Source organism: Gallus gallus, chromosome 15, assembly GCF_016699485.2.
Source record: "Gallus gallus isolate bGalGal1 chromosome 15, bGalGal1.mat.broiler.GRCg7b, whole genome shotgun sequence".
NCBI lineage: Eukaryota > Metazoa > Chordata > Aves > Galliformes > Phasianidae > Gallus > Gallus gallus.
In genome coordinates this window covers 11,205,463-11,232,294 of record NC_052546.1, presented here as the reverse complement: position 1 = coordinate 11,232,294, position 26,832 = coordinate 11,205,463, and the positions used below count along the sequence as shown (strand labels likewise).

At 61.4% G+C, this 26,832-nt stretch overlaps 3 protein-coding genes across 8 annotated transcripts in view; 1 reads left to right on the top strand and 2 right to left on the bottom strand.

The window, feature by feature from the left end:
* The window catches only part of KSR2 (kinase suppressor of ras 2), a 51,145-nt gene extending 35,560 nt beyond the window's left edge, over positions 1 to 15,585 (bottom strand). For all 3 annotated transcript variants that reach the window (XM_015294882.4, XM_015294884.4, XM_015294883.4), the window contains exons 1-4: positions 15,398 to 15,585; positions 11,947 to 12,087; positions 11,038 to 11,188; positions 7,785 to 8,274 (exon numbers count right to left, since the gene is read on the bottom strand). In XM_015294882.4, the coding sequence (XP_015150368.2) occupies positions 7,785 to 8,274; positions 11,038 to 11,188; positions 11,947 to 12,087; positions 15,398 to 15,577 (962 nt within the window). In that variant the 5' untranslated portion in view covers positions 15,578 to 15,585. The remainder of the gene's footprint in view (positions 1 to 7,784; positions 8,275 to 11,037; positions 11,189 to 11,946; positions 12,088 to 15,397) is intronic.
* Positions 15,586 to 18,888: 3,303 nt separating this feature from the next.
* Positions 18,889 to 21,719, top strand: RFC5 (replication factor C subunit 5). 3 transcript variants are annotated; one of them, XM_015294888.4, is made up of 11 exons: positions 18,889 to 18,936; positions 19,025 to 19,089; positions 19,788 to 19,856; positions 19,940 to 20,019; positions 20,258 to 20,331; positions 20,427 to 20,586; positions 20,659 to 20,740; positions 20,815 to 20,944; positions 21,124 to 21,201; positions 21,277 to 21,331; positions 21,481 to 21,719. In XM_015294888.4, the coding sequence occupies exons 3-11, from the start codon at positions 19,845 to 19,847 to the stop codon at positions 21,575 to 21,577; spliced, it is 768 nt and encodes a 255-aa protein (XP_015150374.2). In that variant the 5' UTR covers positions 18,889 to 18,936; positions 19,025 to 19,089; positions 19,788 to 19,844; the 3' UTR covers positions 21,578 to 21,719. The 3 variants fall into 3 exon arrangements, with proteins under 3 accessions (XP_015150374.2, XP_015150376.2, XP_015150373.2); XM_015294890.4 differs by having other exon boundaries at positions 19,720 to 19,856; XM_015294887.4 differs by having other exon boundaries at positions 19,695 to 19,856.
* Positions 21,720 to 22,657: 938 nt separating this feature from the next.
* Positions 22,658 to 26,409, bottom strand: WSB2 (WD repeat and SOCS box containing 2). Of its 2 annotated transcripts, XM_046901417.1 has the most exons (10): positions 26,285 to 26,409; positions 25,899 to 26,070; positions 25,607 to 25,824; positions 25,326 to 25,457; positions 24,575 to 24,675; positions 24,268 to 24,440; positions 24,040 to 24,153; positions 23,498 to 23,605; positions 23,220 to 23,322; positions 22,658 to 23,115 (listed from the first exon to the last, which is right to left on the bottom strand). In XM_046901417.1, the coding sequence occupies exons 1-10, from the start codon at positions 26,298 to 26,300 to the stop codon at positions 22,861 to 22,863; spliced, it is 1,392 nt and encodes a 463-aa protein (XP_046757373.1). In that variant the 5' UTR covers positions 26,301 to 26,409; the 3' UTR covers positions 22,658 to 22,860. The 2 variants fall into 2 exon arrangements, with proteins under 2 accessions (XP_046757373.1, XP_415313.4); XM_415313.7 differs by having other exon boundaries at positions 22,658 to 23,322.
* Between the last annotated feature and the right edge of the window lie 423 nt (positions 26,410 to 26,832).

Below are 26,832 nucleotides of genomic sequence, written 5' to 3'. Positions count from 1 at the left end.
TGAGGATACGGAGCAGCTCCCTTCTGGCTGCTGCTTGTTTACCATAAACTCCACTCCCTGTGACAGCAGAAGCCGGGACACTGCTGTGTGCAGCACAGGGCAAGGAGCTTAACAGCAACCCAACCCCAAAGGAGGGCGCACAGAGCCCCACAGCCAGCTGCATGGGGACGCTGCCCCAGGTCCTCACTGGGGCTAACTAGGATTCTGTGAGAGTGGGGTGCAGGATGCAGGCTGCCTTTGGGGTTGATGCACCTACGGCTGTGCTAACCCAGCCCCACCTGCAACCCCGTATGGGAGGAGGGGTAAGGCAACCCCTATAAGAACCCTATAAGGTGATGGTATGGAGAAGGCACGGCGGCAGGATGGACAGTGCAGCAGAGCTCTGCAGAGCCCGGTGAGGGCTATTTAGATGGCAGCGATAGCATCCAACGTCACAGTGTGGAGAGCAGCGTCCTGCAGTCACAGCTGGGTGACCACTGAAATGAGCCTTGACCTGCGCTGGGGAGCTTGTGATAGCCCACTTATTACATATTTTTTTTCCTAAGCCTTCTGTAAAGCAAACAGGAGCACCAAGAGCCCCCCCTCCAGGCTCGAAGCCCAGGAAACTTGAGGAGTAGCACTAGAGTGACAGCACTGCATCACCCCCATGTGCTGCATGGGGACAAGAGCCCACTCCTTCAGCCAGTCCCAAACTGGGAGGAAAACCCCAAATCCAAACACAACACCAATTTCCTTTGCCAGCTCATAGAATCATGGAGAAGACTTGTAGGATCCCCAAGCCCACCCCTACCATGCCCACTGACCCTCAATGCCACATCCCCACTGTTCTGGCACACCAGCAGGGACAGTGACCCCAGCACTCCCTGGGCAGCTGTGCCAATGTATCACCTCTCTTTCTGAGAATAATTGCCTCCAAACCTTTGTTTCCCCCCTCACTGTACCCATTTATGCCACAGGCCATATATAGAATCACAGAATGGCCTGGGTTGAAAAGGACCGCAATGCTCATCCAGTTCCAACCCCCTGCTATGTGCAGGGTCACCAACCAGCAGACCAGGCTGCCCAGAGCCACATCAGCCTGGCCTTGAATGCCTCCAGGGATGGGTCATCCACAACCTCTTTGGGCATGTGACCCCCTCCAACCCAAACTCTGACCCATAGCAGCACCGGGGCTGCCAGCTATCCCTACCACCAGCACACAGAACAGCACACGTCCCCATCAGAGATGCCATTTCATGCAAGGTTTTGCTAAACCGACGATCATTTTCTAAAAGGGAAACATAAAAAGAGCGCGGCAGTGCGAGATGCTCCATGCAAATCCCTTCAGGTGTCAATCCACCCCAAGGGCCCGTCCCCACCCGCTATGCAAAATCACTCAAAAGCTCATCAGAAAGAGAAATAGAGGGTTTCAGGCAACGGTGACAATCAGGAGCAGACGTGGGACAAAAGGCACGTAATGGCGCTCGGCAGCGCTGACAGCTGTGTGTGGGGCTGGGGATGGGATCTGCGCATCCCAACAAAGGGAGCATCAATGCACACCGATGGGAAAGGAAATATTCAACGTGTGATGCACACCACGCACCGCCCTCCTGCCTCCTCACAGGTGGAGAACCACGGCCAACCCAACAAGGGAAAGGAGTGGGGCTGCTCGCCCCACGGCTCCCCGTGCCCCGCTGCCAAATACAACCTGCACGGATAATAGGTGGATAAACAAGCGGGCTGAGTACCTGCTCTGCAGGCATGTGTTGTCAGCCTGCCGCCGTCATTGCCTTAATAGAAAGATTAAAAAGAGGCAATTTGCAGGAGCAGGTGATGCGCCCCTGCACCTGGGTGTTATTCACCGCTCCGCTCCTCTCCAGCACACTCCAATTATCAGCGCCGGCGCTGCTTTTAAAGGAGGGGAAGGAGGGTGAAGCATTAAAAAAAAAAAATAGAAAGAAATCATCAGCATTTCGGTCAGCTCTCCGCAAAGGATTAAAGGCTGCGGCCGTCTGGGTTGCGGCGGTCGGGATTCAGCCCCGAAGATTGATGGCCTTTTGACTGCCTTAAGCGCGCGATATTCTGTATTAAATCAGTGCAAGGAGCTCTGCGTGGCACACAGCCACCTCTGGCCCAGCAGAACGGTGGGGGAATGGCTGTAAGAAGGGGGAAAGCCCGCAGACTTGAGCTAATGGCAAAAATGCCAGGAGGAAGTGCCCCTTCTGCTCCGTTCCCGGATGCTGGCGCAAAGCGAGCCGCCTGCATGCCCAACACCGAGGCGTAGGGAAAGGCGGTGTGCTGCTGAGCAGAAAGGCTCCATCTCACACAGCACAGCACTGAGCAATACTGCCTTGACATCTCCCAAATCAAACCCAAACCAGATGTTACATTTATCCTCATTACAGCAAGAGGCAACCACAGCCCCCTGCTCCGGCCGCAGGAAAAGCGGGTTCCCATATCAAAGCCAGCGGTGAAATATTGATCCAAGTGCCCGTCCCCGCTTCCCCAGGACGGCTGCGTTCTGAGGTTGGGCTCTCACCGATCTATTATTCTCTTTCTGGAGCACAAAGCAGAACTTTTTAGCGCGGCTGCAATTGACGGCGCTCGGAGGCTCTTTGAAGGGAGCTGCAGCCCCGCGCCATCCCCTGGGATGTGCGCTCTGCGGTGAGGGCGCTGCGGGGAGGAGGCGAGGAGCTCATTGCCTGCAGGTCCTGCTGCTCGTTAGGCACCTCTGCTTCCTTCGTTTCCTCCTGATGTTCCTCTGAGGAGCGCACAAGGATGGCAGGTGGACTCAAGCAGCCAACGTGGGGAAGGGTGAGGACAGGGACAGGTGATGGAGCCCCTGAATTGGTAAAAGAAATAGGTGGGGTGATAGGATTTGAGGTTTTCCTCCCTGCTCGGGGGTGGCTCGAAGAGGGATGCTGGCTCCGTTTCCCAGCATGGTCACCTCTGCACTAACCACTGAAAAGCACACGGTGAGCCCTGAGGGGACGGGGAGCTCACAGTGGACCTTCTCCATCCCGAGGCAGAGCAGTGTGCCGCACGGCTCCACGCGTGCTCCCATTTTTGGAGGCAATTCCCCACAATCCACACCACCAGAGGGGAAGCACAGGCTGCACGTGCCTGGAGAGCCCTAGGCAGAGGTTCATTAAGCTAATTATGGTGCTGCAAACCTTTCATCTCAGACAAGGCTACGGGAAGTTCTCCTTCATGGGCTGCCCTGGGGTGCAATGAGCTGATGCACGCTGTGAGCATGGTGAGCCTGGGGGAGCTCCGTTCCAAAGGAGAAGTAGAGGAGAACTCAGAGCAAACTGTGATTCTGGGGGGAGCCTGAGATCCTCGTCAGCTCTGCTTCCTCCTTTTAACTACCCGGGAAGCCAGCAGAGCCCCTGGTCCATGCATTGCCCACATTGGGATGACCACAATGTTGGAGGGAAAGTGAGCTCACCCATAACTTGGGGCACATAAAGAAGAGGATGTGGGAGATGCTTCTCATCATCCCTGCAAAGCCGCAGCTGGGAGAAAAGGAGGAGACCAGAGAAGCTGTGGGTGCCCCCGGAGGGGATCAAGGCCAGGCTGGATGGGGTCCTGGGCAGCCTGATCTGGTGGGGGGGCACACATCCCCTGGGGGTTGGAAACGGATGCTCTGTAAGGTCCCTCCCAACCCCAGCTGTTCTATGATTCCACGATCAGCCGGAGCCTGACCTCCCAGCTGATGGCCCAGCTCTGGGTGGGACATCTCCTGCAGCACTGTGCCCTTCTCCCACCCCAACACCTCACCACACTGCCGGCAGTGGGAGCCCTGCACCTCCCCCCACCCCAACACCAATCCCCATCTAAATGCATCACCACGCTCACTGCTCGCTGAGTGGTGAGAGGCAGCTGGGCTCCTCGCTAAAGGACACGGTGAGAAGTTTCTCCTCCAAGCATGTGAAAGCTCCCGCTCCTCTTGATGGAGTGCCGCAGCAGTAATTAACATTAATGACATACCTAAGGAGAAGCAGAGCCCGGAGCAGTGGGATGATGGCAGCACAGAGCCAGCTCGGGACGGAGGCAACCCATCACTGTCAGGGCACGGTGTGCGAGCCGTGCTTTGAGAAGGCTGGAGGTGATCCAGAACCTGTGCACGGCTCCACTGACTCACCACCAAAGCACAGAGATTAATCAGGAGGGCTATTTGGAAACAGGGATGCTGCTCGTTTGGCTCTCCCAGTCCCCATTCTGCAGCGCTCTCCCTGCTGCACCTGGGCTGGGATGGTCCCTGCGTTTTCAGGCAGCGTACAGGAAGGAAAACACAACCCTTAAGATACTGCCTAGGGGCTGTGTGTACACTCTGGGAGGGTCACTGATGCTCATCCCCATCACCACGAGCCCACACGCATCGCCAAGGCTGGAAGAAGCAGTGCCAGACAAGAGCTGCCTCAGTGCAGCCCATGTAGAGCAGGAAATAATTGATCTGCTTGGTAAGAGCAGTGATTGGGGTTGATATGAGGGGAAAACATCATTATGGCAAAGGCTGCAGGACAGCAGGATGAACGACCCACTGCTGAGCTGGTTAACGAGGGGCGGCCCAACAGCGGGCAGTGGGTGGGAGCCCTCTGCTCTCAGGTTCCTGCCTGGGTGCCCCACCTCAGCCCACCCTACAAACGGCCATGGTTGAGCCAGCATGGATCCAGGCATGTAGGGATCCTCTTTTTCCTGAGGGCTGCGTGGCCGACACTGGGGCAACGCGGCTGCTCCAGCTCCAGGATGAGTTTGCAGATGCTCAGCCAACAATGTTGAGCAGCGCCTTCTGAAAAGAGTGCTCACAGCACAGCACAGCACAGCTCTCTTGAGGGGATGTTTTTGCCCTCATTGAAGAACTGATCACTCCCAGCGGGGCTGCCCAGGGCAGAGACAGTGCCTGGGGAAGGCAAAGTGAAAGGGAAGAGCAAGGGACACGGGAGATGCACCATGCTCAGAGGGTTTTCTATTAGACAGGATGGAGAAGCAACCACCCACAGCAGAGGTGCCAGATGTGAGCAATGGATAGTGCCAGGTGCTACAGAAATGAGCAGCAGGAGAAGGTTAGAGCTGGAAATGGCACAAAGACAAGGCAAAGGGTCACCATTCCAGACAGCATCACCCAGATTGTGAAAAAACAGCATCCAAACCCAACCCCAATGCCCACGGGGCAGCGAGGTGCCCGTCCCCAGGCCGCCTTTCCCACCAGCACACCCAACCCCATCTCCACAAATGCCCTCAGTGCAATTCCCAACCTTGTTCCCTTCAAACCCCACTCCTCCACACACCTGCAGGGGTTAACCCGGGCTCCCACGCACCCTTTGAACCATCCCAACTTTTGCTCCCCAGATAACGTCTTCTTTAAGACCTTCCACAGTCTGTTTGCTTTCTGAGGTTGGGTTTGGTGTTTGGTGTTTGGGGCTTTTTTTTTCGCCTTCTTGCTGATGAATAATCATTAACTATCCGTGAAAGATGTAAATGGCCCGTGGAACTCATGAGGTATTAAATGGGCATTATATTATCAGCCACTCTAAATGTTTGGTTTCCGTTTCAAGACCAATCATGAGATGTTTATGGATTGTGGATTTATGGAAGCCAGGGGATCTTTCAAGGAGTAATGTTCCATGCCCCAGAGTTACGGTCAGCAGCTGGAGGCTGTAAGCTCCCCGAGTTTAACCCCTGCTGCAGAAGGCTCCGGCGTACAGAACAGATTAAACCCTAGAAACAAGCTCTGAAACAAAACATGAGCAAATGCATCAGCTATCATAGAAAGGGAGGCAGCAGCCACAGCGCTCGCGGGGACGGAGCTGAGCCCGGGGTCGTGCTGTGGTCACCCCAGAGGACATCAACCCGTCCCCAGTGGGGACAGCCCCTGGGCTGGGTCCCACCAGGTAGGGGTCTGCGAAGAGGCGGTGTGGGGCTACGCCTGCAGTAATGAGGAGGTTAATGTGCTGAAAGCACGAGTGTGAAGCCGGGAAAAACCATTTGGAGCCAAAAGCTCCACTTCAGTGATCCTCACGGCTGAGGTCAGGAGGAATTGCCCCCTGCAGAGAGCACGGAGGAGGGGGACGTGGTGAAAGTGATGACATTAAGAGAAACTGCCCCAGAACGCACACAGCCATAAAATGAGAATTAGCTGATAAGAGCCCACGAAGGCCCTTCTCCATGGCAGGAAAAGCACCCAGGCTGCAGCACCGCTCCGTGTTCAGCTGCTGCAGGGCAGGGCGAAATGAAGCTGCCTCCTAAACACTAATTGCCATCCCCGAGCGCTAATGGGATTAGGAAGCGGGATTTAGCGGTTGCCTCCTGAAAATCATTAAGTGCCATTAGAGAAAATTAACCTCCTCAGCACTCCCAGCAGCTCTGGGGAGGCTGGGTCTCGCAGCACCCCATCCTTCCATACCCCCAGATGAACGCCCCACCGATGCCCTATCAACATTTGTTCCCTTTCCTCTGTTAATTGAGTTTAATCACCCCTCGGGCTGCAGCTGGTGGCCAGCAATGGGGAATCATCCCAGCATCCGAGGTGGCACTGGGCAAAGGGACGTGGCCAGGGATGGGGCTGTGATGGCAGCGGGGATGGGGCTGTGAGGCTGTGCGGACGTAAAAGCCCTCTCTGACATCTATGAGCCCCCCTTGGCTCACACAAAGAAGTCACGGCACCCCACTCCCTGCCTCACCCGTCCCCACGGGGAAGCAGCAGATGAAAGCTTTCATGCCCTGCGCACATCTCCAGCCTCACCCTGAAGCCGTGTCGCCACGACCCGGGGTGTGCAATGACCAAATGACTCAGGGGAACCCAAGGCAGCAGCAGAGGGGACGGGGCTGGGGGGTGCAGGTGCCCGAGTGCCACCTTGCAGGAACCCAAATCAAATCAATTTCCCAAAGCATTTCCCGTTTACAGACAGAAATCCATCGCTGCCCGTATGGGAGGAGGAGGACCGCCCGCACTGCTTGCGCCGAGCGCTGCCACAGCTGCTGGGGATGCGGACACGTGGCAGGGGGCTGTAGGGTCGCCCCACAGTGCCACCCGCCCTCAGCTCAGAGTTGGGGGGGTTTGGGGTTTGCTCCCTAAAAGGGCCCGAAGGAGCGGGCAGGGACAGGTCCGCTTCCCAGCGCAGCAGCAGCCTCTGCCGGCACCGGGCTGCAGAGCAGGAGCGGCCGGAGCGCCGCGTTAACGCCGGGGATGCGAAGGCACCGGGAACGGCGGCAGGGGAAGGTGTGGGAAATGTGCGTCCTGCAGCTGGAAGGGGACTTTGTGCCCTGTTTGTATCTCGAGGCCCGGCTGCACGTTGGGTCCCAGCCCTGCCTTGGTGGGGTGTTAAATAGGGGCACCCCAAAACTACATCCACGCATAGCAGTGTGGAATGTCCCGAGCTGCAGGGGACCCACGGACATCACCAAATCCAACCCTTGGTCCCAAAGAATCACGGAATCACAAAGGTTGGAAAAGAGCTCTGAGATCACCGAGTGCACCCCCAGCATCCCACTGACCACATCCCTCAGTGCCACATCTCCGCGTTCCCTGCACACCTCCACGGACGGTGACCCCACCACCCCTCTGGGCAGCACACAACACTCAAAACCCAAACCCTCCGGCTGAGAGCAGTGTCCCAACGCTCCCCCAGTGCTGGCAGCTCAGGGCCGTGCCCACCTCCCCGCAGAGCTGTGCCATGCCCACCTTCCCCAAGGGCAGAACCTGTCCTTAACCCCACTCTGACACATCTCCATGCCGCTCCCTCAGGTCAGAGGGACCCATTCGGGACCCCAAAGGATGGGGGCTTCACGGGTCACCCACTTACTTGGGGGTGTGCGCCTCGTCCACGCGGTGCCCCAGCTGGAACTCGTGCGACTTGCTGCGGTGCAGGGCGGTGAAGCCGGGCAGGAGGTGGATGAGTTTTCGGGAGGCGGGCGGCGGGGTGCCGGGGGGCTTCAGCTTGTTCCTGCGGCGCAGCGGCGGCGTGCCGGGCGGCGTCATGGTGGTGACGATGTTGGGGGTGCGCGGCGGGGTGTGCGCGGCGTGCCGCTGCCGCGGGGAGGGAGGCAGGGAACGGTGCCCGGATTCCACGGGGGGACACAGCCCCGGGTGGCCCTCCACGGTCAGGCGGTCCACGTGGGTGTAGAGGGGGCCGTGGCAGTGGTGCTGGGCGCACTTGGCGGGGGGCTTTGGGCTGGCCGAGAGGTGCGTGCGGCTCCACGGGGTGGGTTCTGGGGGACAGCCCGGCTGGTTCTCCTTGCCCGGCTCCGTCGTGGGCCACTGGATGGTCCAGTCCTGCTTGGAGAGGCTGCCGCCTGCGACAGAGCACACATAGAGCCATGGGGTGGGTGACTCGCAGCCCCCCAATGCCCCCAACCCACCCTACACAGCCTACACACCCTTATGGAGGGGTCCACCCCGACCCCCCCCACCCTGGGAACAAAGAACCCATCCAAACTCCAACCCCCCCATCTCATTTCACCCCTCCATGTGTGATTTGCGGAAACAAAATGGGGGGAAAGACCAAAAAAAAAAAGGGGAGCGTGGCACCTCCCAGCCCCTCATTATCAGCCCCTGTGGTGCAGGGATGAGCGAGGAGCTGTCGGCTGCGACTTCAGAGTGCCACAGGGATGGAGCAGCTGTGAGCTCCCGGCCCCGACCGCTTTTGATCGCCGCCTCAAAGGGAAGCAGCATAAGGAATGCCGTCTCTTTATTTTAGAAGCCCCTCTCCCCATCCCTTTGTTTGGTTATTAATTGCCGGCCCCGTTCTCTTAACGGAGCCTCTTTGAGGGGAGCGCTTTGCTTCAGGCTCAGAGAGGGGTGAAACAAAGGAGGAGAGGGCTTTGGGATTGCGAAAGCTTTGGGATTGGATTGATAGGGGGAAGAGGGCGAGGGGTCCTCTTGGATTGTTCCAAAGCAGAAAATGAAGCTAAGGAAGATGGAAATCCCTCTGTAGGAAAACCTCACGCCTCGTGCCATACGAGAACACTGCCACCCAGCGGGATCTGTGTGGGGTGATGCCAAACCCGGGGAACAGCAGCCCTGGGGAGCTCGGGGCAGCTTCACCCCTTTCCCTCCCCCGGAGCAGCACGCAGTGACCGGGTGGGCACTGCCATGGTGCGTGGCACCCAGCCCTGTCCCCACTGCGCACCAAGCGGTGCACCCCGCAGGCTGGCCTCAAAATGAGGACGCCCAGCGCCTCACGTCACCCTTCTCCATCCCACACCTCGTGTTACTTCTACAGTCACTCTCAGCCCCTCCAAAGCCAAAGCTTTCCCCCTCCGCAGGCAGAATTTGGGACAGAGGGTCCCACGTCCCCACTGCCATCACCGCACACAAACGCAGCGCTGCAGCACTCCCCACGCACCACCAGTAACCCCAGCGCACAGCTCCATCCACAGGCACTGCTCAGCTCTCACTGCAGGCCCTGCTCTGCTAATAGATTCTGCAGCCGAGCACACAGCAGAGAGAAACCCAATGCTGCTGTTTAGTAGCGTTAATACAGGGTCGGTGCTGGATTTGATGGAGCAACGTTGTGTGCCATCTGTGCGCTGTGCAGGGATCCTTCCAGCACACACGTGGGTCAGAAGGGTCCCCCATCGCCCAAAACCACCCCGGCAAAACACATCACAGTTGCAGCCACAAAGGAGAGACCCTCCTCCTCCTTCCAGCCCCATCCACGCGGGGAATCGGCTGGGGAAATTAGCGGCCCCTAATGAACGACTGGATAAACAGAGACGGATGGAAAAGGTTAACGGCCGCACCTCACTGCTGCTTTATTAGCTAATCTGGGCTTCTAGAAATCCACCACTGCCACAGCTCAAGGAGACGGTTACGTGGTGATACGGAGAGGCAGCACCTTGTTCCTTAATGGCATCAGGAGGGCTGCTGGCGCAGGAGCTCCCATAGGGCAGCCCAGTGCCCTCCTGCAGCCCCCAGCGGCTTCCAGCAAACACTGCCGGCCTCTCCTCCTGAGCGCCCCGTTGTGTTCCAAATGGGAATTCCCTCTGCTGAGTGCAGCCCCCCCCAAAAAAAGGGCAGGGGGGGCCGCCAAGCCAAGCTGCGTTTGTTTGCACCGGGCTTTAAAAGTCAAAGGTGTTTAAACGAAGCGTTGGCTGAGAGCCTGCCTGGGCTGCTGCCCTTCCTCAAATATCGGAGAGATTCAGGGAAAATGCCGAAGGGAAGAGGGCAGAAAGCCGGGCAGGAGCTGGGTTTGGGGAGCAGCCCTTTGGGGCGGGGGGGCTCTGTGTGAAATGTCAGGCTGGGCTGCAGCCCTCCCACCTCACTGCTCTGCCGCGACACCACAGCGGGTCACAGCCCCCCCAGGGACCACCCCATATCCCCCATATCCACCGGGATGCTCCCGTGTGAGCAGGGACCGCCTTCCTCCCCTGGGTGCGGTGAAGCACCGGAGCGGACGGCCACTTCCCGGGGGGGCTCCAAGCTGCCCCCTCCCCACCCGCCAGGGGTGCTCCTGGGGAGGGAAGACAGCGCAGCACATGGGGACACAAACAGCCCAAGGATGCCAACAGGTTTGGGGGTGGCCCCACGGAGGGGACCCCCGCCCTTCTGCCGCCCCCCGCCTCCAACCCCCCCCATTTCCAGCCCGCATCCCCCCCGTTCCAGATTCCAGCCCCCCCTCCCGAGCACCGCTGCGTCTCTGCGGATCTCTGCTGCCACCGCCCGGCCGCGCCGCACCGCAGCCGCACCGCCCAGCCCTCCTCCCGCCCCCCCCCCCCACCACCACCACGCAGCAGCGAGGCTTCGGCACAGGGATGCTCCGGGGGGGGGGGGGGGGGGGGTGGTCCTTTAGAGGCTACAGGGTTTATCCGAGCCCCCCCACCTCCCCTCCCCATCAGCCTCCTTGCCACACGGATGTACACGGCTGGTGCCCAACCACGGGGATGTGTGCGGTCGGTACCCAGCTGGCACCCAGCACCCAAACAGGGCCTCCTCTCCCTATTTCAGACCACAACCCCCTCTCCCGAGCCTTTGGGTGTTGCTCCCCAGCTCACAGTGGGATGTGACCACAGCTCCCCCCCCCCTTCCTTCCCCCCTTGGGGGTCAGCCCTGCTCACCAGACTTATGGACGCTGCGGAGGCAGGAGAGGGATGCGTTGAGGCGGGCGCACTCCTCACTGTTGGCCCCAAACTTCTCCACCGTCTCACACACCTGGTCATCCGTCATCTCCAGCAGCTCCTCCAGGCTCAGCTGCCCGGGGGCTATTTCCTACCAAGGGGGGGGAAAGAGGGGGAAAAACCACCCGTGGGCATCTGCTGCTCATTGAGCACCTTGGGGTATGGAGCAAGGAGCCATTCCCTCCTGAGGGATTTGGGGTTTGGGAGGGTTCTGGGGGACTGTGTGGAAGTATCCTGCACAGCAGTGGGGTGTCCACACCCACAGCTGGCGGAGCCATGGGGGGCTCTGGCCAACACCCCCCTCCTTGCAGCATCTCTCCATGTAGAGAAACAACTGGGTCCTGCTGCTCTCTCCCACTCCATTTTCCACCACCACTTGCTATGGTGATCCTATAGACTAAAAGCACAGCTCTGAGGCAGCTTCCACCCTGGGGAACAACCGTCTCCTTGCCAAATCTCACTCAAGAGCCCCACGGCTGGGAGCTGGGATGACAGTGTGGGAGACGGTATGGAATTCTGACTCGGGAGATGGGGTGGATCACCGACCAGGAGACAGAGTGGATGGCCCCAACCTGGGAGAAGATTAGAGGGATCCCCAACCTGGGGGATGATGGGATGGATCCCTCCAACCAGGGAGATGGCATGGACCTCCAGCTTGGGAGATGGGGTAGATCACCAATCCAGGAGATAAGGTGGACCATCCCAACCCAGGAGATGATAAGATGGATCCCCAACTGCGGGACGATGGGATGGGTACTCCCAGCGTGGGAGATGGTGAGGACCTCCAACTCAGTAGACGTGGTGGACCACCCCAACCCGGGAGACGATGGGATGGATCCCCAGCCCTACCTCCATCACCTCCTTGCGGATGTCGACGATGCGGAACCAGTGCAGGAGCTGAGGGAAGCCCTCCAGCTTGGCGTTGCGCTCCTGCAGGGCCACCTTCCTCTTGCAGGAGAGCTGCCGGCTGAAGTACTTGACCAGCTTGCTCTGTGAGAGAAGGGAAAACCCCATGGGAGCCCCCTCCTCTCCCTCTGCATCAAACCGGAAACCGACAGGGGCTATCTCAGCTCCTTCATCCCCAACCCCAAATCTAAATCCCAAAATCGCTCTAGGGATGGATGGGCATCACCCCACGGGTTCCCTCTAACGCAGGGGAGAGGAATGACAGCGGCAGTGCACCTCCATCCCTGCTCACCTGCTGACCCAACCCACGCCCGATGTTGGTGCAAAGAGACCCCACGAGCCCCCCACGCCTGGAGCACCACCGCAGCCCAGCGCCCGCTCTGCATGCCCTTCCCACGGCAGCAGTGTGCACCCACCTCCTTCCCTGGGCCCAGCACCGCTGCGAAGCCATCTCACTCACACGCTCAGCTCCCAAAATAACGCCGCCGAGCGCCTGCCCTCCTTTCTGGGAAATGTAGAGCAGAGCCCCGGGAGCCTGCAGGGATTTCCCACTCTGCTCTCCAGCTGGGAGATTCCCCGCCACCGGCAGCGCTAGATGGTGCTGTGCCCCTGCCCAGCGCCCCAAAAATAGACGTGCCGGGAGCGGAACGCGTGGTGGGATGGATGGGCCCACGGTGAGGCACTGAGGGGGGCCCAAGGAGTGACAGCCCCCAGCCCTGGTGCAGGAGCTCCTGACCCCATTGGTTCCCAACCAGTCTGAGGTTGGTACCGAAAATTATTGTCCGAAATAAAGCCACGGAGAGCCAACCAAGAAAGCCGTATGAGGTCTGTGCATCACCCCACGGAGCTGGGGCGGTCCCCATGGATGCTCCTTCAGTACCTCCAAGGAGGGCCTGGGGAGCACCGTGCCCTTTTTCCCACCCCAGAGGGGCTCACACTGCTGAGATTCACATGGGCACCGCACAAACCTTTCCCTGTCCCTGAGCACACACAGCCCCACATAGAGCTGCACGGCCATGGGGAGTGCCTCCGAGCACCTCCATCCCAGCACTGCTCCTTGCAATGGGGAGCAGCGGGGTGTCCGAGCTGCACCAGCACTGACACGGGGACGGGGCTGGGACACCGGGGCCAGGAGCTGGGCAAGGATGGGACCGGGATCTGATGGGAACAACTGCAGATCCCCTATGGATGCACCTATTCCGAGCTGCAGGTGGGGGCACCCGCCTCACAGCCCGGAGAGAACGGAGGCGCTTCGTTAGCGCTAATGAGGGCGCAGGTGGGTTCCTGCTCCAGCAGCATCCCCTGGGCCCACATGGGCGTAAAGGAGCCATCCCAACAGCAGCACGGCGCCCTCCACCTCCACACCAAACGCTTGGGATCCTGCACTGCCACCTCGACACCACACAGCCCCTTTGGCTTGGCTGTGCCTCAGCTTTCCATCCATGAAATGGGCACAGGGGGACCCAGGGGCAGTGCTGAGGGGCTGCAGGCAGCAGGAGTGGGCAGTGGAGCCTCTGTGGCACCCGTATGCAGACGTGTATGCGTGTTGCTCTATCTATCCATGTGCATTTTACATATAGGTGCACGTTTCATGCATGCATGCTTGCCCCAGGGGTGCCCTCCCAGGTGCTCTCCCTGCAGAAAGCAGGGCCAGCAGCAGTGGTGTCCCCTTAACGTTACACCCCTGTGGTTGGGGTGGCAGAAGCCAGGCTGTGCTCGGGGATCCCCAACCCTTTGGTGACCCCCGGTGGGATTTCCCTGCGGTGTCCCCCCAGCAGGGACAGACGCCACACCACGGGGACCCCAAAATCGAAGAAACGAGCAGGAGCTTTGCTCTTCGTCCTTTGAAATGAGGATTTAGGAAGATAAACCCACAGCGCTGCCCACCCCATCCCCCCCCACTTTGCTCCAGCCAAGCGGTGCCCCCGCACCTGCGTCACGGCCTTGGGACGCTGCGGTGGCAGCTCAGGGCCACGCGTGGCCCCACTGATGCCAACAGAACCCCGGGACAACGCCACCAGGAGCCCATCGGCGGCCCCATCACCTCCATCATCTCCCTCAGTCCCATCCATGAGAGGGAGGTGGGAGCCCCGGAGCAGCGCCAGCCCATATAGGGCCATGGGATGTACCGGGTGCAGCCAGGGCCCCGTGGGTGAATCCAGGTGGATAAACCTGCACTGCCTGCCCCAAAACTGCCACAGCTTCAAAATCCTTTCTGTGGGACCCCTCCCACAGCCCCCATCTTTTCCCCATCCTGTGGTGTGGATGTGGCCGGGCCAAAGAGATGCAGTCCAGCGGGAAGAATGCAGCCTGATGGGGAGCCTGGAGGAAGGGATGAGGTCGGGCCACAGGGCAGAATCCAACCCAGCCAAAGGGATACAGTGCAGTGAGGGTGGAGGAGTGCTGGGGAGGGCTGCAACCCTATGGGGAATTAGGAACCTGGAGGATGAGACGTGGCCAAATCATAGGGCTGCAGCCCCACCGATAGGATGCAGCCTGGCCAAAGGGGTGCAGCTGGTGAGGATTTAGGGACCAGGAGAAGAGACGCAGCCGGGCCACGGCGATGCAGCCTGGTGGGGACTTAGGATCCTGGTGGGTAGGGTGCAACCTGGCCAAAGGGCTGTGGCCATCCCTGATGGAGGTGAGGGCCCAGAGGAAGGGATGCAGGCTGACTGGGAGCTCAGAACCCAGAGGAAAGCATGCAGCCAGGCCACAGGGATGCAGCTCGGTGGGGAATTAGGAGCCTGGAGCGAGGGACGCAGCCCCATTGAAGGGATGCGGGCTGATGGAGAACTGGGAACCCAAAGGAAGGGATGTGGCCAAACCACAGGGATTGCAGCCCCATGGCTAGGATACGGGCAGGCCAAAGGGATGCAGCTGATGGGGAGACAGGAGCCCAAAGGAAGGGATGCGGGCAGGCCCAGGGGCACATCCTATAGGGATTTAGGATCCTGGAGAGAGGGACGAGGCCGGGCCGTGGGGACGCAGCCCCGTGCGGAGCGAGCAGCCCGGCCAAAGGCACGCAGCGCCGCGAGGATACGGGAGGCGGCGGGGATGCGGCCGGGCCGTGGGACGCAACGCGGGGTCGGACGGGGGGTCCCGGCGGTGGGGATGCGCTCAGGCCGGGGGACGCCGAGGGGACGCCGCGGTGACACGGAGGAGGCCCAGGGAGATGCGGCCGAGCATCCTCCGGCGCCGCGGTCCCCCCTCAGCCACCTGCAGAGCGCGCAGCCTCACTCGGCCGCTCCGCAGCGCCGCGGGGAGCCCGGAGGGGCCGGGGGGGGGCGGCACCGGGAGCCGGCGGCTGCGGGAGGGGTGGGATGGGGGGGGAGGGGGGGGGATACGGAGAGAAGAGGGGGGGGCGGAGGGGGGGGGGGGGGGGGCCCGGCCCTACCTCCAGGGTGCGGATCTCCTTCTGCGTGAGGTCGTTGGAGGCGGCGCACTTGGTGCGGAGCCCCTCCAGGTTGGAGATGCTGATGTCGATCATGTTCTGGACCAGCTCGCACTGCTGCAGCGCCTTCTGCAAACTCAGCTGCTGCTGCTCCTCGCTCCTCGTCATGTTTTCCTCATCCATCGCTCGCCGCCCCCCCCCCCTTCCCTCCCGCCCCCCCGCGCTCCCCAGGCCGTCCCCCCCCTCGCCGCCCACCCCCCCGCCCCCCCCCCAGCCCGCGGCTCAGCCCCGCCGGGGCCCGGCCCGCAGCATCGCCCCGCCGTGCCCACCGCCCGTCCGTGCGGCCGCCTCTCCCCCCCCCTCCTCCGGGCGCGGCGGGGCGGGGGCGGGGGCGGCGCGCGCCGGGAGCGCGGGGCCGCGCGTTGGATGCGCGCCGCTCCGCACCGCACCGCACCGCACCGCGAGGAGAGCGCGGCGCAGAGAGAGGGGAGCGGCGGAGGGAGCGGTGGGGAGTGGTGCTGCAGAGGATGGGAGGAGGATCGGGTCCGGGGGGGCCTATGGGGCGTTAAGGGGCAATGGGGTGAGGTGGATGTTGGGGGCCTATGGGGTGGTGGGAGGCTGTGGGGTAAAGGGGGTTGGAGGATAATGCGGGGCTACGGGTAAGGGGATCTGTGGGGTGATGGGGAGCTAGGACGTGGTGGGATGCCATGGGGTAACGGTGGGCTAGAGGGTAATAGGGGGCTATGGGGTGATGGGGAGGGTACTGGGTAATGGGGGGCTATGGAGTAATAGGGGGGCTTAAGGGGTTGTTGGGAAGCTATTGGATAGCGAAGGGCTATGGGGAAATGGGGGTTGTGATGCAGTGGGGGGCTATGGGATACTGGGGGGTGGAGGATAATGGGGAGCTATGGGGTAATGGGTGTCTGTATGGTAATGGGGGGCTATGAGGTAATGCGGGGGACTGTGGGGGCACAGCGCCGTGGGGGGCTGTGGTACAACATGGGACCCTGATACAGTGGGATGTCATGGTACAACAGGGGGTCCTGGTGCAACTGGGGGGGGGGGGGTCCTGGTGCGATGGGAGCTTTTGTGCAAGAGAGGATTCCTATTGTAAGCAGGGGGTCATGGTGAAACTGGGGGTCTGGTGCAATGAGGTATCCCTCTGCAATGATGGGGGATGGGCAACGTGCAACGCAGGTCCTGGTGCAGTGGGGTCCTTCCAGCAACGGGAGCCCTGCTGTAATGGGGGGGGAACACTGCTGCGAGTCCTCCGTAGCCCCACGTGCCCCCTACATCTCCATCTCCCAGCACCCAGAGCCAATTTTTCCCTATAGCAGGGGCTGCAGGCGTGCCAGACCCGTGGGGATGTGGCACTGAGGGACGTGGTCAGTGGGCACGGTGGAGGTGGGCAGGAGGAGGGTTGGGGATCTGAGAGGTCTTTTTCTTCCCTCCAGGAGTAAGGGGTGAGCATTTGCTGTTCGTGGGCAGTTTGTGAAGGCAAATATTGAAATACTGCCTGGGTCTGAACTGCAGTGCAATTTCTGTCACTAACTGGAGCGCAGAAAAAAAGGAGGAAAAACAAAACACGGGGAAATGTTATCTCCTGATGGCTCCTGTGGTTAATGGGGACTTTCAGTAACCGTCACAGAGATAACAGGGCACGGCTCTCTGTGCTCAGATGTTGTTTCCCATAACACCCATCTGTACTGGATGCTGTACGTGGGTGTTGTACTCTCGGGGAGGGAAGGGTGGGTTGGGGTGGTCCCACGTGGCACAGAACGTCCTGCTGTGTGCCCTTTATAAATGGGTGGGATGGGGGTGGGGATGGGACGGTGTGGAGTGGGGATGGAATGGAGATGGAATAGGGATTGGGATGGGGATGGGGATGGGGATGGGGATGGAGATGGGATGGGGACGGGAAGAAGGTGGGGTGGGGGTGGATGTGGGGATGGGGATGGGATGGAACGGGATTGGGGTGGGGATGGGATGGGGATAGGGATAAGGATGGGATTGGGATGAGAATAGGGATGGGGATGGGATGGTGTGGAGTGGGGATGGAATGGAGGTGGGGTGGGGATTGGGATGGGGATGTGGATGGGATGAAATGAGGATGGAATGGAGGTGGGATGGGGATTGGGATGGGGATAGGGATGGGGATGGGGATGGGGATGGGATGGGGATAGAGATGGAGATGGGGATGGAGATAGGGACAGGAAGAAGGTGGGGTGGGGGTGGATGTGGGGATGGAGATGGGGATGGGATGGAATGGGATTGGGGTGGGGATGGGATGGGGATAGGGATAAGGATGGGGTTGGGGTGAGAATGGGGATGGGGATGGGATGGGGTGATGTAGGGTGGGGATGGGGATGGGATGAAATAAGGATGGGGATGAGATGGGATGAAATGAGGATGGGATGGGATGGGGATGGAACGGGAATGGAAATGGGGATGGGGATGGGATGGGATAGGGTGGGCTTGGGGTGAGAATGGGGATGGGGATGGGGTGGGGTGATGTGGGGTGGGGATGGGATGGGATGAAATAAGGATGGGGATGAGATGGGATGAAATGAATATGGGATGGGATGGGGATGGGATAGGGAGGGGATGGAATGGGGATGGAAATGGGGATGGGGATGAGGATGGGGATGGGAATGGGGATGGAGATGGGATGGGATGGGACAGGGATGGGGATAGGGTGGGGTTGGGATGGGATGAAATGGGGATAGGATAGAGTTGGGGGTGGGGATGGGTGGGGGTCAGATAGGGATGGGGATGGAGTAGAGTGGAGCAGAATAGACTTGAACACAACACAACAGAACACAGTGCATGCAGGTAGGCCAAAAAGGTGGCAGCCCGCAGAGATCTGCCCACACCACCTCTTTGGGGGCTGCGTGCTGCAGGTGGCGGGAGCAGGGCTGGGACCAGCAGCCCTGTGCTCTCCTACTGTACCATCTTGGACAGCTTGAATTATTCATTTCCTCCTTTATCGGTGTCTGGATTTCGTAAATGGGCTAGATGTGTGCGCTGTTACTCGGCAACATCAACTGCTTCATTTCTTAACCAGAAGTTGCATTCAGTACAATCAGTTTATATAAAATGTAGCTTGTCATTACTTAATTCAGCCCGGCTGCTCTCCCTGCAGCGCTGTGAGCACAGAGCCCCCCCGGGCCCAGTGCTGCAGGGGGGGGGGAAGGGGCTGCTGCCACCTCTGCGCCACTCTCCTGTACGCTGGGACCAAGAAAACGGAGTGGGGATGGAGCGACCCAAAGTGAGAATGATGCTGGCAGCATCCACGGGATGACACTCCCGAGCGGGCAGATCCGAGCTCACTGCGCAGCTCAGCCCGGAGCTCAGCCCGGCCGCACCTTCGCGCTCCCGCCACCGGCGGCGCGCCACCCCGTTCCCGCGCTCCCAGCCCCGGTTCCCGCGCTCCGCCCCCTCCAGGCCCCGCCCCTTCGCCGCCGTTCCCGCGCTCCCGCCCCTCTCGCGAGGCCGCGCGCGCGCGGGGCCATGGCGGGGCCGTGCGGGAGGAACCTGCCGTGGTGCGGGGCCGGGGCCGGGCGGGCGGCGCGGGGCGGGCGGCGGGGGTGGGGGTTGGGCCGCGCCCGCGCTGAGCGCTGTGCCCCGCAGGGTGGAGAAGTACCGTCCGCGGGCGCTGTCGGAGTTGGTGTCGCACCGGGACATCCTCAGCACCAGTGAGTGGCGGGACCCCGCGGAGGGGATGCTCGGAGCCCCCCGTGCCCCCTCCCCGTCCCGTGCCCCCTCCCCAGCCCTCGTGCTCCTTCCCTCGTCCCCGTGCCCCCTCTCGTGCCCCCGACCCGCCGTGCTCCCCGAGTCCCTGCAGCCCTCCCAGTTCCGTGCCCCCCCTCGTGCCCACGTCCAAGCACCCACGACCTCCCCTCTGCCCGCCCCCCCCGTGCCCTTCAGCCCTCCGAGCCACTGTGCCCCCTCCCACTTCCACGCCCCCACCAAGCCCCTGCACCCCTCCATGTCCCTCCAACCCCTCCTGCCCCCAATCCCCTGTAACACCCCCAAACCTGTGTCCCCCAAGTCCCCACGCCCCCTCCCAAGCCCCTATGACCTTCCTCTTGCCCTCCCCATTGCCCCCCCCCAAGCCTCTGTGCCCCCCCAAGCCACTGTGCACCCTCCGATCCCCTATGCCCCCCATACCCCTATACCCCCACAACCTCCCCCCTTCCCTTCCCAAGGCCCCATACTCCCAGCCATGTCCCTGTGTCCTCCAATCCCCTGTGAGCCCCATAAGGCCCCACGTCCCCCAAGCCCCCGTGCCCTCCCCCAGTCCCTGCGTCCCCCCCTCCTCCCAGTCCAGCGGTTCATCAGTGAGGACCGGCTGCCCCACCTCCTGCTCTATGGCCCCCCCGGCACCGGGAAGACCTCCACCATCCTGGCTTGCGCACGGCAGCTCTACCGCGAGCGGGAGTTCAGCTCCATGGTGCTGGAGGTACGAGGGGGGGTCCTGGGGATGGGGGGGGGGCACCCAGCTTCGGAGCCCCACACCCCTCACCACCACCTCCATCCCCGCAGCTGAATGCATCGGATGACCGCGGCATCGATATCGTGCGAGGGCCCATCCTGAGCTTTGCCAGCACCAGGACCATCTTCAAGTGGGTGGGGGGCACCCGGGTGGAAGGGGAGGAGGATGCAGGGGGAAGGGATAAGGACAAGCGGATGAGGACAGCAGTACGGGGACAGCAGGGCGGCAGGGATGGCGGCCCAAAGGGGAAAGGAGGGCACGGAGTATTCCCACGTTGGGAAGAAGCATCTCTGTGTGCCGTTATCTGCAGCCCTGCAGCCTCCAAGAGGCAGCTGGTAACAAAGCTCCCTCACCTCGCTCTGTCCCAGGAAAGGCTTCAAGCTCGTCATCCTGGATGAAGCTGATGCCATGACACAGGACGCACAGAACGCCCTGCGGCGAGGTCAGGGGTGAGGGGTGGCACTCCCGGTGACCCCTCATCGCACGGGGCTGCAGACACGGGCACGGCTCCGTCCTCTCCCCCCTCCTCTTATGCAGTGATTGAGAAGTTCACCGAGAACACGCGCTTCTGCCTCATCTGCAACTACCTCTCCAAGATCATCCCCGCGCTGCAGTCCCGCTGCACCCGCTTTCGCTTCGGGCCCCTCACCCCAGAGCTGATGGTGCCTCGGCTGCAGCACGTCATCCAGGAGGAGGGGTGAGATGGGGGGCCCCGCCGTGCCCCGCTCCCCCCCAGGGCCAGGCGCTGCAGCCCCATCTCCCACCCCAGGGTGGACGTGAGTGAGGACGGGATGAAGGCGCTGGTGACCCTCTCGAGCGGTGACATGCGCAGAGCCCTCAACATCCTGCAGGTACCACTTGCCACCGTTGGCCCCACAGTCGGCCCACGGGCAGAGAGCTCTTCCTCCCTCCTCCTCTTCCACAGAGCACCTCCATGGCCTTCGGGAAAGTGACGGAGGAGAACGTCTACACGTGCACAGGACACCCCCTCAAGGCCGACATCGCCAACATCCTCGACTGGATGCTCAACCAGAAGTTCTCCACCGCCTACCGCAGTATCCTTTGCCCCTCTGCTTTGGGTTTAAGCCCCGTTGCCATAACTGCTCCTCTTTGCCTCCTGCTCCAGCAGGGGTAGGGTGGGTCCGTGCTGCTCTCTGGGAAGGGTCCCGCTCCCCATTGGGGTGTCGGGTGGTGCAGGGGATGTGTGAGGAGCCCCTTCACTTGCTGCCATCAGAAATCATGGAGCTGAAGACACTGAAGGGCCTGGCTCTGCAGGACATCCTCACCGAGATCCACCTGTTCGTGCACAGAGGTGGGGGTCTGCAGGGCCGGCTCCCAGCACGCCGCTCCCAGCTCTGCACTGATTCACATCACTTTCTCCCTGCAGTTGATTTCCCACCCTCAGTCCGCATCCAGCTGCTGATCAAGATGGCAGACATCGAGTGAGTAAACCTTTCGGGGTGCAGCTCCCCTAACCCACTGTGCCTGGTCCGTGCTGATGCTGGGAGGCATATCCCTGGTGCACACCCATGCACTGTTTGCTCCACCGTGCTGCTGGTGCAGGCAGCTGACCTGGCTGTGCCTCCTGCAGGTACCGACTGGCTGCAGGCACCAGTGAGAAGGTGCAGCTGAGCTCCCTCATCGCAGCATTTCAGGTCACCAGGGACCTGATTGTGGCTGAAGCATGAGTCGGGCTGGGGGCTGCCCCGGTTCCTCTCTGTGTGCTTTGTGGTTCCTTTCTGCATGCCTCAGGCACGCGGCCCAAGGGACAAAAGACAGGCAGCATTGTGTCTGTGCTTCACTGGGAAATGCAAACATCTCTGAAGCCAAGCAGGTTGTTACAGTTGTCTTTTGTTCCCTCCCCCTATTGCTACGGCAGAAAGGAGCAAGTCGAGCCTCCCCCCCCATGCCTACATCCCATTGCAAAGGGCTCCTGGCATGGGCTTTGCTCCACACTGCTCTCAGCAGCACAAGGGGAAGAGCTCGAAGTACAACCCAGCCGACCTTGTAGAGCTCAGCACAGCTTAACCATGCTGCTGGCGGGTTGTGGAGCAGCTGTCACACCCACACGGGCTGCAGTGCTCCTGGGGCCCTCCTGTGCAGGGCAGCGCCGCCCCAGCTGCTCACATGCTGAGGAAGACAAGCGTGGCAGGCTGGGGCTGAGGTTTGTGCTCAGACAGCAAGGCAGGGAGGCTGCACTGGGACAGCGCACTTCCGTGCAGTGACAGCCCCTGTGACAATGGTAGCATGTGGGTTTGTAGGTCACATCGCTTCCTGAAGCACTAAGGAAACACCAGCTCTGTGGCTTAACTGCTTGCAAAGGAAAGCGTCCCAGGGAGCAGCTCTGAGGACATTCCCCAGCTTCTCCACCAGCTGGGGTCAGCCCAGGGCTCTTGTACAGCCTGGTAACACACAGGGGATGCTGCACGTGCTGTCCCTGCAGCCACCAGCTCAGCTGCAGCAAGCCACACACACGAGCCCACTGCATGCACAGCACAGCAGGTCTGCCCGCCACCAGCAAGCTGCTCTGTGCCAAGTCCGACAGGCAGGCGTGGGGGTGGGAACAGCAACCGAGGAATGAAAGCAGGGGGCTGCACGAAGCCGTGTCCTGCTCTCACAGTTACACACGAGGATGGATCCTCCCCCCAGCGCCCACCACTGCCCATCTGCTGCTCTGACTGACTCAGAGCTGCAGCAGAGGAGGGCTGGGGGCCCTGAGCCCCGGCCAGGCCTCCCCAGTTCACCTCTACAAGCAACAAGGGAAGGAGTGAGGAATCATCTTTTATTCTGTCGTTGCTGTCATTCAGCCTGCAGAGACCGGCTCAGGTTTGTCATGCCCACACCCTGAGAACAGCAGAGCCCACATCCCTCCAGGAACCGAGGTATGGGCTGCTCCTGGCACAGGGTGCTGTTGTCAGGGATGGCTGTGCCCCCAAATTCGTACTGACAAACGCTGCTCAGACTGCAGCTGCTAGTCTTCACCCCACAACATTGCACTTGGAAGCAAAAGCACCTGACCCAAAGCTTGCAGATAGCAGAGGGACGGGGGGACCGGAGCTGTCCCCAGGTTGTGCCGTGCCCCTTGCACTCTGCAAGCATTTTTGCTTGGTTCTAGTATTATTACACAAAAAAATACCTCCACGTTCACAGACGGCCCCAAAACGAGGGGAGCAACAGTCCTGCCCTGCAGCTCACAAGCCACTGGTGCTTCGTGGGGCAGCCAGCCCTACCACAAGGCAGAGGGGCTCTCACCTCCGTGTCTCTGGTAACTCAGAAGGTCCGGTAGGTGAGGAACTCCTTCAGCTTCCTGGGAATGGGGAGTGCAAGGACCTGGTACGTCGTCAGGAAGGTGCGCAGGACTTTGCGGCACAAGTGCTTGAGTGATGAGAGGACCCTGGGAGCCGTCCAGAATTGGACGTGGCCATCTCTGGTCCTGCAACGAGACCCAAACAGGCTTTGAGCAAACACCCGACGCCGTGCAGAGAAGAAAGCACAATCGGCCCCAAATGTTCTGAGCTTGCAGCAACCCCACGTGCTCCCCACCCTGGAAAACCAGCTCATGCTCCCAGGCTGGTTTCCCTGGAGCCTCCCTCAGCAGACATACGCACCCTGTGGCAATGAAGCCGCCATGAGGGAAGTACATGCAGCATAAACCATTTGTCATGGGAGCAAACGCCACTGGAGATCGCAGCTCCAGCGCCCAGATCCTCAGGAGCCTAAGGAAAAAAAGGACACAGTGCCAGGCAGTGCCTGCAGCTAAAATGAAGCTTCTGGGGCCACCTAAATGCACGTAACAGGAGAAGGGTTTTCTGCCATGGACTTAGAGCCCTCCCGACATGACATCCCAGCAGGTAGGCAGAAGCACTGACCCCTGCAGAGCTGAGCTGGACAAAAGACCAAGGGACTGTGCTGAGGGGACAGCGGGGGCAAGACAGCACAGCACACAGGTGCAAGCCCAAGTCCATCGCTCAGGGAGGTGACAAGGCCCTGATCTTGCTGCTCCTTGCACAAAAAGGGCTCTGAGTGCAGTGGTCTCTTTGACACATGAATTTTTGCTCGCCGTTAGGATGCCCCAAGCCCCTGGTGCACATTGGTGTGTCCTCCTTGGACCCTCTTTCCCTCTGGAAACCTCAAAAGAGGCTTAGCTCACCTGTCATCTGCCACCGTGGCCAGGTACAGGCCCTCTGGGGAGAAGCAGACCGACCGCAGGGAGCTGGTGTGGACATCACTTCTATACTCCAGTGCTGAGTGCAAGGGGACATGGCTGCAGGGGGAAGAACAAGCTCAGCGTCAGCCCCAGGCCGCGCCCAACCCCACCAAACTCTCATAGCACCACTCTGTCCCCACTGCGAGGTCCCCACAGCCCACTGCTCCGTACCGCAGGGTCCTCAGTTGCTCCCCGGTGTAGGGGTCCCACATGATCACACAGGTGTCGTACGAGGCAGTGACAAGGAGCGCTGAGTCTGGCGAGAAGTCACACGAGACCACGCTGCTCTGATGCCCCTCCAGCTTGCGGATGAGTGTGTAGGACCGCATACTCCACAGCAGTGCCTGTGGGGCACAGAGGAGCTGAAGCTGGGAGCGCTCCAGGGGTTGGCTCTCACCTTCCCCTTCTCGCATGGGAGGAGGGCAGGGAACGCAGGATTCAGTGGGACGCAGGACGGGCTCCATCCTGTGGGACTCACCGACTTCTCTCCAGCAGCTGAGCAGAGCATGCTGCAGTCAGGGGAGATGGAGCAGCAATAGACCCACTGCACGTGGCCCGTCAGCACCTGCACCTGCCGCCCTGGGACAGCAGACAGAGAGTCAGGAGGGACAGAGCTGCACCCTGCCACGCCTGCTCACCCAGCTCTGCTCCTGAGAGGGAAAAGGCACGAAGAGCTGGGGGATTCCCTGCACACATCCCAAGTGCTCTATTTCAGTACTGGAAGAGAGCTTATAGAAAAGATGGAGCTTAACTTTCTATACAGGCAGATAGTGATTAGAGAAGGGGGAACGGTTTTAAACTAAAAGAGGGGAGATTTAGGAGAGATGTTAGAAGGAAATTCATTACTCGGAGAGCGGTGGGGCACTGACCCAGGCTGTCCTGAGAGCTGTGGGTGTCCCATCCCCAGCAGTGCTCAAGGCCATGGATGGACCCTGATTTGGTGGGGGGCAGCCAGCCCAGGGCAGGGGCTGGGGGTGCTGTGAGGTCCCTCCCAACCCAACCATTCTGCGATTCTATTTGCAACCCCTTCCTGCAGCTCTCAGGTCCTGCATGGGAGCAGAGGCCTCTGCTGTGTCCCAGAACGCCCACTTCTACCTCAAATACCATCCCAGAGCCCCTCTCCCGCTGTCTCTCCTCCCAGGGTGGCTTGGTGCCCTCTCCTTGCCCACAGCAAAGTACAAGTTTCAGAAAGGGGTGACCGTGCACCAGAGCCATCCCCACTCTCCTACCATCCCTGCTGAGGTCCCAGACGCGCAGGGTCCTGTCCCGCGATGCCGACACCAGGATGAGGCTCCCATTGGGCGCAAAGCTCAGGTCCCTGACAACATCCTGGTGCCCCAGAAGGCTGAAGAGAAGATGTCCTGCAGAGAGCGGCCACGTCAGTCACCCTCACACCCACACTCCGCTTGGGGCAGCAGCTCAGGGAATATTTGGGGAAGGGCAGAGCAGAGATCTCCACCCGAGGGCAGAGTGCTGCCTGACCTCACCCCGGCGCCGCGCAGCCGCTCACCTGTCTGCACCTCCCACACCTTTATCTGCCCATCGTTGAGGCCGGTGGCCAACACCTGGCAGCACAGCCCTGCCGCCCCATCAGGGTGCCGTGCCGCCGGCCAGGCGCTGAAGGCCAGGCCCCACACTATCTGGCCACACTCCAGCGTCTTCTCCTTGGCTCCCGCTCGGCTCCGCTTCGCCTCTGCTTTGTGGCTCTTGCGCTCCGAGGCCCTACAGCTGCAGGGAAACAGAAGAGCGGCGATGGGCAAAGGGTGCAGGGGCTGCCGGCTCACCCCCACAGCACTACTCACAGCTCAGTCTCCTGCAGCGGCCACGGGATCAGCTTGACCAGGCAGTGGCCCTGCGACCAGGCGAACCAGGCTCCGTCGGACGAGAAGGCCACGCTCCACGTCTCACAGCTCGACTTCCAGTCGTACTGCTGGGGCCGGCCCGGCTTCAGCTCCGCCAGCAGCACGGGCTCCTCTGGGCAGAGGGACAGCGGGTCACCACCGGGCTGGGGCCTGAACCGGGGCTGGGGCCTCACCCGGGTCCGGGCCTCGCCTGGGCCCGAATCGGGCCTGGGTCTCACCGGGCCTGCGCCCGAGCCGGGCCTGGGCTCGAAGTGGACTCGGACCCCGGCCTGCCCCGCGCCCACCCCCGCCCCAGCCAGGCCGCTCCGCCCGCCCCAAGGCCTCACCTGCGCTCGGCTTCATGGCGGTCCGCCCGCCCCGGGGAGGCCTGCGGGGCTGGGCGCGGCCTCCCCGGCCCTCGGAGGCACCGGGCCGCACCGAGCCCCGCCGACCGCCTCCGCCTCCGCCTCCCTCCGCCGGGCCCGCCCCGCGCGGGGCGGGGGCTGCGATACGGAGCGGCTGCCGCCGTGCCCCGGCTCTCGGTCACCGCCCCCCGCGGGGTGGGCCTCGGAGCCGCGCCCGGGACGGGTCGGACGGCAAACACGGGGTGTGCCGGAGCCCGGGGCGCTCGCTGGCGGTGGCACCCCGGGGCACGGAGTGGTGGCCCTCGGGGAGCCAGCGCCTCCACACTGACACCCCTGGCAATGCCGCTCTGAGGGCACAACGCCCCTACGGGGGGCCGCTCCGTGGCGGTGGCCCTGAGGACCCAGCACCCGTATGGGGCCGCTTTCTGACGGTGCCACCCCAGGTGCCCCGTGGGCACAGCTGGGACCCATCTTCTATGTGGGGACGCCCCTGGCAGTGCCACGCTGGGGACCCAGCACCCCAAAGTGGC